We start from the raw sequence: 14069 nt of genomic DNA on the forward strand, positions 1-14069 counted from the left end.
AATGTTTAGAAAATGTCAACAAAAGGAAACAAAAGAGAAATGAAGAACAAGTTCTAAAGGAGAGAAAAGAGCTTACCCTTTTGGAATTACAATCCTTTTTGTTCTCATCCTCCTTCTTTGGTTTAGTTACGTTTTAATGTTGCAGACTTAGAGGGGCGATTTTGTGTGCTGTCTCCATTTGGAAGGGAAAGTGATTTTCAGATTTTCAGGTGGGATGCATTTAACGGGACACAAATGTCCTCAGCTGTAGGGACCCAGGTGCCTCTTGCCAGTGCAGAGGCCCTGAGACCCTCTGCCCAGCCTCCCTGTGCAGCTGCTGGGGGCTCTGGTGTCCCTCAGCTCTCACGTGCTGGCTGCCAGTCCCAGGCAAATGCATCAGGTAACTGGGGCGTCGAGCAACGGAGGTCTGCCTGAGAAGCTGAGGAATTGTTTTCCACATTTAAAAAAATAAGAGCACATTTTCACCAGCCGAGATGATTGAATACGTTTCATAAAATGAAGATGTTTTCCCATGATGCCAAAAAGGGCATTTTCAGGAAGTGTATTAACCTCAGGACAAGAAATTAGCATTCTCTGGAGCACTGTGTTATCCTTTTTATGAAACTGTTTGTACTTTTGTTTGCGCGTAATGAAGAAAAACCCTTCCGTGCCTGTGTGCAGCCAGCTCTCCAGGTGGGAAGTGGTGCCCGGGAGCTGTAACGTGCAAATACAGACTTCCGTGGGAAAAGGTTAGATTTTAACATTGTGATGTTAAAATCACGGCCAGGTGGCCATGGAGAAAAATGGCAGGGTTGGGGCGGTGAGGAGGAACTGTCTATACGGTGTTTGCCATCAAGGAGACAGCTTTTCCTACATGTCCAGAGCTCCTCAGGAGGCACCCTGGATGAATATCAGCTGAAGAATGTTGGCAACACTTATTCTGTCAGCTGGGAAAAAAGAACAAAAAAACAAACCAAAAATCCCCCAAAGCCTTTTCCCTTTGGATATTCATTGAATTCTCCCTCGTTAAAGTCCTGAAACCTCTCCAACCAGCTGTACAAGACTTGAAGAATCTTATGGGGAAAGGCATGGCTCATCAGAGCTTTTTGCATTTTAACGACCATGTGATGTATTTGGTGCTGACTCCCATGAACCTCAGTTACCGTGAGGAGAGTGAACAAACCACTTGAGAAGTTAAAGTCAGATGGCTCTGATGCTGAGTCAACCTCTGATGTGTTCTGTCAAGGAAAGGTCCATTTTAATGACATCAGAAGCACCCACACAAACCATACGCCGGCTCCTTCCTAAAAGCTACACAGGCAGTGGGGAAATCACAGGCCATGTTCCTGCTCCTGCCCTACCAGGTACGCGGGCAGCAGTGACTTCACCAGCTCCTACACAACCCATGGGCCTCTTCCTGGCCTGTCAGCTGAGCGGTCACAGGTGACCTTGCAAACACCTACACAAGATGGGGGCTTAGTCCTGGCCTACCAGCTTCTCAGGCACCTGGGACCTCAAAACACCCAACACAAGACGTGTTTCTCCTGGGCTCCTCAGGCACCAGTGACATCGCAGAGACATCCGCAAGCCAGGTGACAGCTCCTGGCCTGTCGTCTGCGCAGGCACCAGTGACCTCCAGGCACCTACACGAGCTGTGCACCTGGGCCTGCCTTATCAGCTACTCAGCCAAGAGTGACATCCCAAGGACAAGCCCGAGCCACGTGTCTCCTAGCCGCTACACCAGCACCAGTGACCTCACCAGCCCCTACAGGAGCCCTGGCCTTGCTCCTGCTCTATCAGCTACTCAGGCACCAGAGACCTGACCCCCACATCTCCCCCTGCTTGCTGTCTGCTCACCTCTGAGATACGACTCCTCACAAGCTCCTGCACAGACCAGAAGCCTCCTCTTGGCCTGTTGGCTACTCAGGCAGCAGCTCCTCACAAGCACATACCAACCTATTTGCTGCGTGCTCGTCTTTTGGGGGGACCCAAGCCAGTACTGACCCCCCTCTCCGTCACTTGCTCACCCCTCCTAGAAGGGGGCCGTAGCCCCTGGGCATGTTCCAGCGTGTCCGTGCCCCACCACCTTTCGGGCACCCCTCCGCCCTCTTGAATTCCCCCCAGCCCACCCTGTCAGGGCTTGTTCTGCAGCCTGGTAAAGTGGGGGGCCCCCACCCGGCCTTTGCCTTCTGCTTCCGTTCACATTTATACTGTAATTCTTCACTAAACTAAATCTTACTGAAGGGGGATTTACTCAATTCAAAACGACAATTCAAATTTTCAATAATTCCAGATTTTCGATTCAAAATTATTAATTTAATTTCTATAGCTGTATGAATGTCGACCTATATCAAAATGTATATGCATATACAGAAATACATATATAAGTAGTGTATCTATTTATAAATGAATAAATAAATTCATTAATAGAATTATACACTTCCTTTCATAGATACATTCCTCTAGATGTATGTATCGCCTACCAATCTTATAGTTTTATATCCAAGCACTTCCTGGGCCAAAGGAGGCAGGCAGCCAATCCCAGGGGCTGTGTTCCTCTAAAGAAGTTGCCATGGTCAGTGGCCCAGCTGAAGTGCCTCTGTACCAACGCACGCAGCCTGGGGAACAAAGAGGAGGAGCTGAGCACCCTTGTGCAGCTGGAATCCTCACGGCTGGGGTTTGCTACAGGCCACCCGAGCAAGAGGAGCCTTTTGACGAAGCGTTCTCACTTCACCTCCAGGCAGCACCACACTCAGAGGCTGAGATCTACTGGGGGACTCCAGTCACCCTGGCAGCTGCTGGAAGAGCATCCCATGAAGCTGTGAGCAGTGCAGGAGACTCATGGAGTGTGTTGACGAAGGGATTGAGAGCAGCCCTGCAGAGAAGGGCGTGAGGATGCTGGGGCTGGAGTAACTGAACATGAGCTGGACACGTGCGCTGGCAGCCCAGAAAGCCAAGCGCATCCTGGGCTGCATGAGAAGAAGCGTGGCCAGCAGGTGGAGGGAGGGGATTCTCCTCCTCTACGCTGCTGTGGTGAGACCCCAGCTGGGGAACAGCGTCCAGCTCGGGGGTGCCACGCACAAGACAGACACGGACCTGTTAGCGTGCGTGTAGAGGAGGGCCACAAAAATGCTGTGAAAGCTGGAACACCTCTCATGGAGAAAAGCTGAGAGAGTTGGGGGTGTTTAGGGAAGGCTCCAGGGAGACCTTATTGCAGGGATCCAACATAAAAAGGAGGCTCATGGGACAGTCGAGGAGAGACTGTGTACCAAGGCCTGCAGTGACAGGACGAGGACCAGGGCTTTAAGGTGTGTCCCCAGGGTGTCCCCGTCCCACCCGACCTGCGCCTCCTCCCCCGGCAAGCCCAGCTCCGCCATGATGCCAGCGGGCGGTGGGGCAACGACCCCTCAGACTGGAAACCGGACCCACTTCCGGCGCAGGGGATGATGGGAGATGGAGTACGGGCCAGTGCGCACCAGCCATCCCAGTACGGGCCAGTGATCCCAGTATGGACCAGCATAGCCCGTTCCCAGTGCGGTCCCAGTGCTCCCAGTATGACCCCCTGACTCCCCTCAGTGCTCCCAGTTCTGTCCCAGTGCTCCCAGTATGACTTCCCGACGCACCCCAGTGCTCCCAGTGCTATCCCTGTGCTCCCTGTATGACCCCCTGACTCCCCCCAGTGGTCCCAGTATGGTCCCAGTACTCCCAGTATGACCCCCTGACTCCCACCAGTGCTCCCTGTGCGGTCCCAGTGCTCCCAGTATGACCCCCTGACTCCCCCCAGTGCTCCCACTGCTGTCACAGTGCTCCCAGTATGACTCCCGGACTCACCCCAGTGCTCCCAGTGCTGTCCCAGTGCTCCCAGTATGACCCCCTGACTCCCCCCGGTGCTCCCAGTGCTGTCACAGTGCTCCCAGTATGACTCCTGGACTCCCCCCAGTGCTCCCAGTGCTGTCCCAGTGCTCCCAGTATGACCCCCGGACTCCCCCCAGTGCTCCCAGTGCTGTCCCAGTGCTCCCAGTATGACCCCCTGACTCCCCCCAGTGCTCCCAGTATGGCCCCAGTGCTCCTAGTATGGCTCTCTGACTCCCCCCAGTGCTCCCAGTGTGGTCCTAATGCTCCCAGTATGACTCCCTGAATCCCTGGTAACTCCCTGAGTTCTCAGGGCTCATTGAGAGGCTTTGAACTGGATTTGAAGGGGGGTGGGGACGGTCCTGGGCTTGCTGGGGAGCTGCCAGGGCGTAGTTGCTCAGCGCTCGTGGGCCAGTGTGCCAGTATTTCTGGTAGCCAGAAGGCACAGCACATCTCAAGGGTCACAACTACACACACGACTCCCTCTCTTGAAATGCTGATACACCAGTGCACGCGGCGTGGGGAATGAGCAGGAAGAGCTGGGGATCTGTGCGCAATTGCAGGGCCACGATCTCATTGCAGTCACTGAGACGTGGTGGGACAGCTCGTGTGACTGGAATGCTGTCATGGGTGGCTACGACCTTTCCCGGAAAGACAGGCCAGCGAGGCGTGGTGGTGGAGTTGCACTCCATGGGAGAGAGCATTTGGAATGCATCGGGCTCTCACTAGGGGCGGATGACGAGAGGGTCGAGAGCTTATGGGTGAGGATTAAGGGGCAGGCAAACACGAGGGACACTGTTGTGGGTGTTTATCACAGGCCACCTGATCAGGATGGGGAAGCTGATGAGGCTTTCTACAGACAGCTGAAGGTAGCCTCGCAATCGCAGGCCTTGGTTCTCATGGGGGACTTCGATCACCCCGATATCTGCTGGGCAGACCACGCAGCCAGGCACGCACAGTCCAGGAGGCTCCTCCAGTGCACTGATGACAACTTCTTGACACAGGTGGTGCAGGAGCCAACAAGGAGAGGAGCACTCCTGGACCTGGTACTGACAAACACAGAGGGACTGGTGGGGGACATTAAGGTTGGGGGCACCCTAGGTTGTAGTGATCATGAAATGATGGAGTTCAGGATCATGGGTACTACGCACAAAACAACAAGAAGTAAAATTACAGCCTCGGATTTCAGGAGGGCTAACTTTGACCTCTTCAAGAAACTGCCTCTAGAGATCCCGTGGGCTAGGGCTCTGGAAGGCAAAGGGGCTCAAGAGAGCTGGTTGGTATTCAAAGACCACTTCCTCCAGCTCAGGATTGGTGCACCCCTAAGAGAAAGAAATCGGCCAAGGGACACAGGAGACCCGCATGGTTGAGCAGGGAGCTTCTGAAAAAGCTCAAGTGGAAGAAGGAAGTCTACAATACGTGGAAGAAGGGACTGACCCCTTGGGAGGATTACAGGAATGCCGCCAGAGCGTGCTGGGATGAAACAAGGAAAGCCAAGGCCGCCTTGGAATTAAACCTGGCCAGGGATGTCAAGCTCAACAGGAAGGGCTTCTACAAGTATATTGGAAGCAAAAGGAAGAGCAGAGAAGTTGTGGGCCCACTGTTGAATGAGACAGGAGCCATGGGGACAGCGGATGCGGAGAAGGCGGAGTTACTGAATGCCTTCTTTGCTTCGGTCTTTACTGCTCAGCCCAGCCCTCAGGAGTCCCAGGCGTTGCGGGAAGTAACGGGGAAAGAAGAACACTTCCCTTGGATTGAGGAGGATCGAGTGAGGGATCAATTAGATCAATCAGATATTCACAAGTCCATGGGCCCCAATGGGATGCACCCGAGAGTGCTGAGGGAGCTGGCGGAAGTCATTGCTGGGCCGCTCTCCATTATCTTTGAAAGGTCCTGGAGAACAGGCGAGGTGCCTGAGGACTGGAGGAAAGCCAACGTCCCTCCAGTCTTCAAAAAAGGGCAAGAAGGACGAGCCGGGGAACTACAGGCCGGTCAGCCTCACCTCCATCCCTGGAAAGATAATGGAACAGCTCGTTGTGGGCGTCATCTCAAGGCAGGTGGAGGAAAAGAAAGCTATCAGAAGTACTCAACATGGATTCACCAAGGGGAAATCATGTCTGACTAATCTGATAGCCTTCTATGACGGCGTGACTGGATGGATAGATGAGGGGAGGGCGGTAGATGTGGTCTACCTTGACTTAGGCAAGGCATGGTCTCCCACAGCATCCTCATAGGGAAGCTTAGGAAGAGTGGGCTTGATGAATGGACAGTAAGGTGGATAGATAACTGGTTGAAAGACAGAGCTCAGAGGGTGGTGATTAGGGGCACAGAGTCTAGTTGGAGGTCAGTGAGGGGTTAGTGCTGGGTCCACTCCTCTTCAATATCTTCATCAATGACCTGGTCGAGGGGACAGAGTGCACCCTCAGCAAGTTTGCCGATGACACAAAGCTGGGAGGGGTGGCTGACACACCGGAAGGCTGTGCCGCCATCCAGAGAGACCTGGACAGGCTGGAGAGTTGGGCAGAGAGGAACCTTATGAAATTCAACCAGGGCAAGTGTAGGGTGCTGCACCTGGGGAGGACTAACCCCGTGCACCAGGACAGGTTGGGGGCTGACCTGCTGGAGAGCAGCTCGGTGGAAAGAGACCTGGGAGTCCTGGTGGACAACAGGATGACCATGAGCCAGCAATGGGACCTTGTGGCCAAGAAGGCCAATGGCATCCTGGGGTGCATCAAGAAGAGTGTGGCCAGCAGGTGGAGGGAGGTCATCCTCCCCCTCTACTCTGCCCTGGTGAGGCTGCATCTGGAGTACTGTGTCCAGCTCTGGGCTCCCCGGTTCAAGAAGGACAGGGAACTGCTGGAGAGGGTGCAGCAGAGAGCTACCAAGATGATGAGGGGGCTGGAACACCTCTCTTATGCAGAAAGACTGAGGGATTTGGGTCTCTTCAGTCTGGAAAAAAGACGTCTGAGGGGTGACCTTATCAACACTTATAAATACTCAAAGGGTGGGTGTCAGGAGGATGGGGCCAGGCTCTTCTTAGTGGTGCCCGGGGACAGGACAAGAGGTAACGGGCACAAACTTGAGCATAGGAAGTTCCACCTAAACATGAGGAGGAACTTCTTTACTTCGAGGGTGGCAGAGCCCTGGCACAGGCTGCCCAGGGAGGTGATGGAGTCTCCGTCTCTGGAGACATTCCAAACCCGCATGGACGCGTTCCTGTGCCACCTGCTGTAGGTGACCCTGCTCTGGCAGCAGGTTGGACTAGATGGTCTCCAGAGGTCCCTTCCGACCCTATGATTCTGTGATTCCCCCCAGTGCTCCCAGTATGGTCTCAGTGCTCCCAGTTTGACTCCCTGACTCCCCCCAGTGCTCCCAGTACAGTCCCAGTGCTCCCAGTATGACCCCCTGAGTCCCCCCAGTGCTCCCAGTGCAGTCCCAGTGCTCCAATTATGACTCTCTGAATCGTCTCAGTGCTCCCAGTAGGGTCCCAGTGCTCCCACTATGACCCCCTGACTCTCCCCAGTGCTCCCAGTATGGCCCCAGTGCTCCCAGCATGACTCTCTGATTCCCCCCAGATATTAAAGTAGAGATCTTAAAGTGAACTGGCCCCAATACCGAGCCCTGGGAAACAAGCATCAGGGTGACCTTCTGCACACAAACATTAACAGCTGACCAAAGGGAGCTTGAGTCCAGGGGCAGCTGGAGAAACGCTGGGATTTGGCCAACAGAAATTCTTGAAGTCTTTCAAGGAGAAGTGTCCAGTCCTGCATCCCGGGGAAGAATAACCCCAATGCAGCAGGACAGGCTGGGACCTGATGTGCTGAGCAGGGACCCTGCGGAGACGGGGCTGGGCACCCTGAGGGACGCCTCATGAGCCAGTGGTGCACGCTCGCTATGAACAAGGCCGGCTGCCTACGGGGCTGCAGGAGGAGGAGCGTGTGCCCCCCAGGCAACTTGAGTCACCTTCCCCTTTGACTCAGCACTGCTGTGGCCCAACGCACACAGCTGTGTCCCAGCGTGCGGCTCCCCATTTTGGAGAAGTGGAGAGGACCTGGAGAGTGTCCAGAGGAGGTCTGCCAACATGGGCTTTAGGGCCCAGTGCACGTGCGCTTGGTGGAGAGGCTGAGGGACCTGGGCTTCTCTGGCCCAGTGGCAGGGAGGCTCTGGGCACTATTGGAATGGCCTGAACCTGGTTGAAGGGTTGTTTCAGAGACAATGGAGCTTTTCTTTGGTGGGAAACAGCAGGAGAAAGAAAAAATGCAACAAAGGGCAGCTTGGGAGGTGGAGACTGGACACCAGGAGAAAGAAATGCCACTGCAAGGGCAGTGCTGTGCTGCAACAGATCACCCAGAGGGAGTCGGGATCAGCCCAAGGCGTTGTGTTTCAGGAACAGCCAAGGACGATAGAGAGAGATGAGTAAAGGCAGTGAGACGCTGAGGGGAGAGGAAGACGGGGAAGCAGGGGGATGTCTGCAGCCTGCAGGGGAAGAGGAGCAGATGTGGGACACCATAGCACAGACAGGGGTGCAGACGATCAAGGGAGTTGGCAAGGCTGAAAGCCCCCAGCAGTGCTTATGTCTTTCTCCTCTTGGCTGTGGCTGTTGTCTGTGCCACCAAGGCTACCAGAAGACACCTTATCCTTACAGCACTAGGGCCTTAGCGCCTCCTCTTCCCCACCCGGGAGCCGTCATTCTGTCTTTCTGCCCTTGGCATTGCACGTCCTCCCATCACAATGCCCCAGGAAGAGCCCTGAGCTGTGCTTGTGGGGCAGGATCTCCCTTCCCAGGGGCTGGAGGCCAGGGCTTGGCCCTTTGCCTTCCTCTCACACGTTCAGCATTAGCCAGCGTCAGAGACACCTCTCCATTGCCTTTGCCTACCTGCCCTCACCGCCTCCAGTTTTCCCTCGAACGAGCCCCCAGGAGCCTTTGGCAGTAATGGCCCTCAGTGGGACCCATTAACGCTCCAAGGAACTTTCAAAATTACATCTGACGTTGACTTCTGGAGAGGTTTCATCAGCTTCCCCTGTGTCTGAGCCTCATGGGCTCAGCACCAAAACCACCAGAGAGGGCATTAAAATGCCTTGGGCTGGTCCTGCTCAGTATAGAAATGGGGGTTGGCCGGGCGGCAGGAATCCGTGTTCGCTGCTCGGGATGGGCATCGGGTGGTAAGCAATTGTGCTGCATCACTCCTGGTTTCCTATTTTCTTTTACAATGATTGTTAGTTTCTTTCCCGTTACTGGTCTGTCAAACTGGCTGTATCTCAACCCATGAGATTTTATTCCTTTTTCTCCCTCTTCTCCCTATCCCTCTGCAGGGGGTCGGGGGGCAGTGAGTGAAGAGCTGCGTGGTCTTTACCCCCCGTCAAGGCTGAGGAGTGAGCTGGCTCTGCTCATGTCACTGCAGCTTTAGGACAACCAGGAGTTTCCCTGAGGTTTTCCTGCAGGAATATGCTGAGCAGCTCCTCTGCGTTACAAGTGGATCACAGATGAGGTAACTAGTGAATGGCAGAAGCTGTAACCCCTTTCCCCAGTCCCCGCTGCTGTGGAGCAGGGATGACTCCTTGGGAGCCCACAAGCAGAGCTCTGCTCCTCACGGCACACTTGGCCAGCAACAATGAGAGCTCCAACAAGGGCAATGCAGAAAGCTCCCGCAAAAAAGGACACAGGCAAAGTGTGTTTTCGGGGCTTGGGTTTGGAAGGGCAGGCAATGGGAAGAGATTTGCTCAGAGCTGTCCTGACTTGTGAGTGTGCTTTCCTCCTTTGGCAGTACCTCGGTAACAAAGGGATCCGATGTCCAACGGCAGCTCCATCACCCACTTCCTCCTGCTGGCATTCGCAGACACGCGGGAGCTGCAGCTCTTGCACTTCTGCCTCTTCCTGGGCATCTACCTGGCTGCCCTCCTGGGCAATGGCCTCATCATCACTGCCGTAGCCTGTGACCACCGCCTCCACACCCCCATGTACTTCTTCCTCCTCAACCTCGCCCTCCTCGACCTGGGCTGCATCTCCACCACTCTGCCCAAGGCCATGGCCAACTCCCTCTGGGACACCAGGGACATCTCTTTCTCGGGATGTGCATCCCAGGTCTTTCTATTTCTGCTTTTGATATCATCAGAATATTATCTTCTGACAGTCATGGCCTATGACCGCTACGTGGCCATCTGCAAACCCCTGCACTATGGGTCCCTCCTGGGCAGCAGAGCTTGTGTCCACAAGGCAGCAGCTGCCTGGGGCAGTGGCTTTCTCACTGCTCTGCTGCACACTGCCAATACATTTTCACTACCCCTCTGCCAAGGCAATAGCCTAGACCAGTTCTTCTGTGAAGTCCCCCAGATCCTCAAGCTCTCCTGCTCCGACTTGGACTACCTCAGGGAAGTTGGTCTTCTTGTGTTTAGTGCTTTCTTTTCTTTTGTGTGTTTTGTTTTCATTGTGCTGTCCTATCTGCAGATCTTCAGGGCCGTGCTGAGGATGCCCTCTGAGCAGGGACGGCACAAAGCCTTTTCCACGTGCCTCCCTCACCTGGCCGTGGTCTCCCTCTTTATCAGCACTGCCCTAGCTACTTACTTGAACCCCCCCTCCCTCTCCTCCCCATCCCTCAGTCTGGTGCTATCATTTCTGTACTCGGTGGTGCCTCCAGCAGTTAACCCACTCATCTACAGCATGAGGAACCAGGATCTCAAGGAAACCTTTAGGAAACTATTGAAACTATTGCAATATACTGTATTTCAGCATCAATGAGGTAACTGTCTTTTCATATGATTCCAATTATATTCACAGAAAATGGTAGGAAGACCTTTTGTTCAGAACCTTCTTCCTTGCTCCCTCCCTCCCTCCTTCCCTCCCTTCCTTCCTTCCTTCCTTCCTTCCTTCCTTCCTTCCTTCCTTCCTTCCTTCCTTCCTTCCTTCCTTCCTTCCTTCCTTCCCTTCCTTTTCTTTCTTTCTTTCTTTCTTTCTTTCTTTCTTTCTTTCTTTCTTTCTTTCTTTCTTTCTTTCTTTCTTTCTTTCTTTCTTTCTTTCTTTCTTTCTTTCTTTCTTTCTTTCTTTCTTTCTTTCTTTCTTTCTTTCTTTCTTTCTTTCTTTCTTTCTTTCTTTCTTTCTTTCTTTCTTTCTTTCCTTCCTTCCTTCCTTCTTTCCTTGCTCTCATTTTCTATTCCTTATATTTCTGTCTTCCTCTTTTTTTAGACTTGTGATACTATTATTCCTAATCTCACTTTTTGAGCATTCAGGTGTTGTTTCTCTCCCAATGATGAGATGTACACGAGAAGCCAGACTCCCTCCATACTTGAAACAAAATAAAGGCAGCAGCAGAAAATCAAGCAGTGAATGAATGCTTTATTTTGCTTTGCTTACACACGCAGCTTTGGCTTTACCTGGGCTGAGCTGGGAAGTGCTCGGGAGAGGAAAACACCAGCGCAGAGCTCAGCTGTGTGAGTGTGAAGGCTGGGTGCACGCAGCAGTGTTCTCACACAGCCAGGCCTTCTGGAGAGACAGGAAGGACCAGCAGAGCAGGACCTGCTCTGTGCCACGGTCCATGGACACCCCGGGAAACCTGCCCCAGGGTAATCGTCACCAACCAGCCCCTCACAGCTGCAGCAACAGCCACTCACCTCAGCTCAGAGAGCTGCTCTGTCCCTCCATGGACGGACACAAAATGACTGCATCAGAAGTTTGTTCTTGCTTTACAGACTTAGGAATGCACATTTCATGTGTGTGATGAGATGAATTTGAGGGAGCACAAGTGCCAGCAGCTACTCCTAGGAGTGTTCTGTTGTGGGAAACTCAGCTTATTGAGATCACTTCAGGTTTTGAGTAACGTCCGCTGGGTAACCACCACTGGCATGTGCTCCCTTGTATGTGGGTCATAGAGATATCGAATCAGAGCATCACAGAATGGTTCAGGTTGCAAAGAACCTTTAAAGATCATCTAGTCCAATCCCCTCTCCACACACAGGGACATCTTTCACTAGATAAGGTTTCTCAAAGCAATGTCCAACCCGACTTTAAACACTTCCAATGATGGACCATCAACAGCTTTTCTGGGCAACCTGTTCCCTTCTCTCAACACCATTATTGTAAAATATTTCTCTAAACAGGCCCTCTCTCACTTTAAAACCCTTGGCCCTTGTCCTGTCACTGCAGGCCTTGGTACACAGTCTCTCCTCGACTGTCCCATAAGCCTCCTTTTTATGTTGGATTGCTGCAATAAGGTCTCCCTGGAGCCTTCCCTTCTCTGTGCTAAACAACCCCAACTCTCTCAGCTTTTCTCCAAGAGAGGTGTTCCAGCTTTCACAGCATTTTTGTGGCCCTACTCTACACGCACGCTAACAGGTCCGTGTCTGTCTTGTGCTTGGCACCCCCGAGCTGGACGCTGTTCCCCAGCTGGGGTCTCACCACAGCAGCGTAGAGGAGGAGAATCCCCTCCCTCCACCTGCTGGCCACGCTTCTTCTCATGCAGCCCAGGATGCGCTTGGCTTTCTGGGCTGCCAGCACACGTTGGGACCTTTTCTGTTTAACATCTTTATTGATAACCTTGATAAGGACATAGAGTGTATCATCAGCAAGTTTGCAGATGACACGAAGCTAAGCAGGAGTGTTGATCTACATGAGGATAGGGAGGCTCTACAGAGAGACTTGAATAGACTGGACCGATGGGCCAAGGCCAACTGTATGAGGTTTAATAAGGCCAAATGCCGGGTCCTGCACTTGGGCCACAACAACCCCATGCATCGCTACAGGCTTGGGGAAGTGTGGCTGGAGAGCTGCCTGGCTGAAGAGGACCTGGGGGTTCTAATTGACAAGCGGCTGAACATGAGCCAGCAGTGTGCCCAGGTGGCCAAGAGGGCCAATGCCATCCTGGCTTGTATCAGAAATAGTGTGACCAGCAGAAGGAGGGAGGTGATTGTCCCCCTGTACTCAGCACTGGTGAGGCCGCACCTTGAGTATTGTGTCCAGTTCTGGGCACCTCAATACGAGAGAGATATCGAGGTGCTGGAGTGAGTGCAGAGGAGGGCAACGAAGCTGGTGAAGGGCCTGGAGAATAAATCTGATGAGGAGCAATTGAAGGAGCTGGGACTGTCTAGTTTGAGGAAGAGGAGGCTGAGGGGAGACCTTATCGCTCTCTACAACTATTTGAAAGGACACTGTTGAGAGGTTGGTGCTGGGCCCTTCTCACAGGTAATTAGCGATAGAAGAAGAGGGAATGGGTTCAAGCTGCAGCAGGGGAGGTTTAGGCTGGACTTAAGGAACAAATTCTTCCCAGAAAGAGTGGTCGGACACTGGAATAGGCTCCCAGGGAGGCGGTGGAGTCACCATCCCTGAATGTGTTCAAGACTCGTTTAGATGTGGTGTTAAGGGATATGGTGTAAGGGAGAACTTTGTAGAGTGGAGTTGATGGTTGGACTTGATGATCCCAAGGGTCTTTTGAACCTAAATGATTCTGTGACTCTATGATTGCCAGCTCATGTTCAGTTGCTCAAACCCCAGTATCCTCAAGCCCTTCTCTGCAGGGCTGCTCTCAATCCCTTCGTCAACACACTCCATGAGTCTCCTGCACTGCTCACAGCTTCATGGGATGCTCTTCCAGCAGCTGCCAGGGTGACCGGAGTCCCCCAGTAGATCTCAGCCTCTGAGTGTGGTGCTGCCTGGAGGTGAAGTAAGAACGCTTCGTCAAAAGGCTCCTCTTGCTCGGGTGGCCTGTAGCAAACCCCAGCCGTGAGGATTCCAGCTGCACAAGGGTGCTCAGCTCCTCCTCTTTGTTCCCCAGGCTGCGTGTGCTGGTACAGAGGCACTTCAGCTGGGCCACTGACCATGGCAACTTCTTTAGAGGAACACACCCCAAATCCTATGAAGCATTTCACAGCCGTTTCCCTGTGGGTTCCGAACACACCAGCAGCCCCTGGCCCTTCCCTCTTCCTAAAAACTCCATCCCTTTCCCGTTCAATCCAGTCTGACATGCAACTGGCCTCTTTTATACCGTGTTCTGCCTCCCCCCTCTTGGTTCCTCCCTGCTCCCCCTTCCGCTGCATGTCCCTCAGGGCTTTGCACAGCTCTGTTCATTCCCGCATCCCTCCCAGACCAGGCTCCCTCTGACTCACAACGTTCTCATTTCAAACGGCCACTTGATCTTCCTGGAGGTGCCACCTGGACTTTCTTGATGGCCCACCAATTCCTGGGACTGGCAAAAGTTCTTTCTTGCCATGGACTCCATGGTTCTTTTCTCAAGTTTGTGGCTCAGTGCACT

General features: G+C 53.3%; 1 protein-coding gene across 1 annotated transcript; it reads left to right on the forward strand.

Annotated features, from left to right (window-relative positions):
- Nucleotides 1–9637: 9637 nt before the first annotated feature.
- On the forward strand, nucleotides 9638–10567 carry LOC134509529 (olfactory receptor 14J1-like; the record flags this gene model as incomplete). Its single annotated transcript, XM_063322071.1, has 1 exon — nucleotides 9638–10567. A coding segment is annotated over one exon (930 nt), but the record flags the coding sequence as incomplete, so codon positions are not given.
- Between the last annotated feature and the right edge of the window lie 3502 nt (nucleotides 10568–14069).

The sequence above is a fragment of the Chroicocephalus ridibundus genome, unplaced genomic scaffold (genome assembly GCF_963924245.1).
Source record: "Chroicocephalus ridibundus unplaced genomic scaffold, bChrRid1.1 SCAFFOLD_105, whole genome shotgun sequence".
Lineage (NCBI taxonomy): Eukaryota > Metazoa > Chordata > Aves > Charadriiformes > Laridae > Chroicocephalus > Chroicocephalus ridibundus.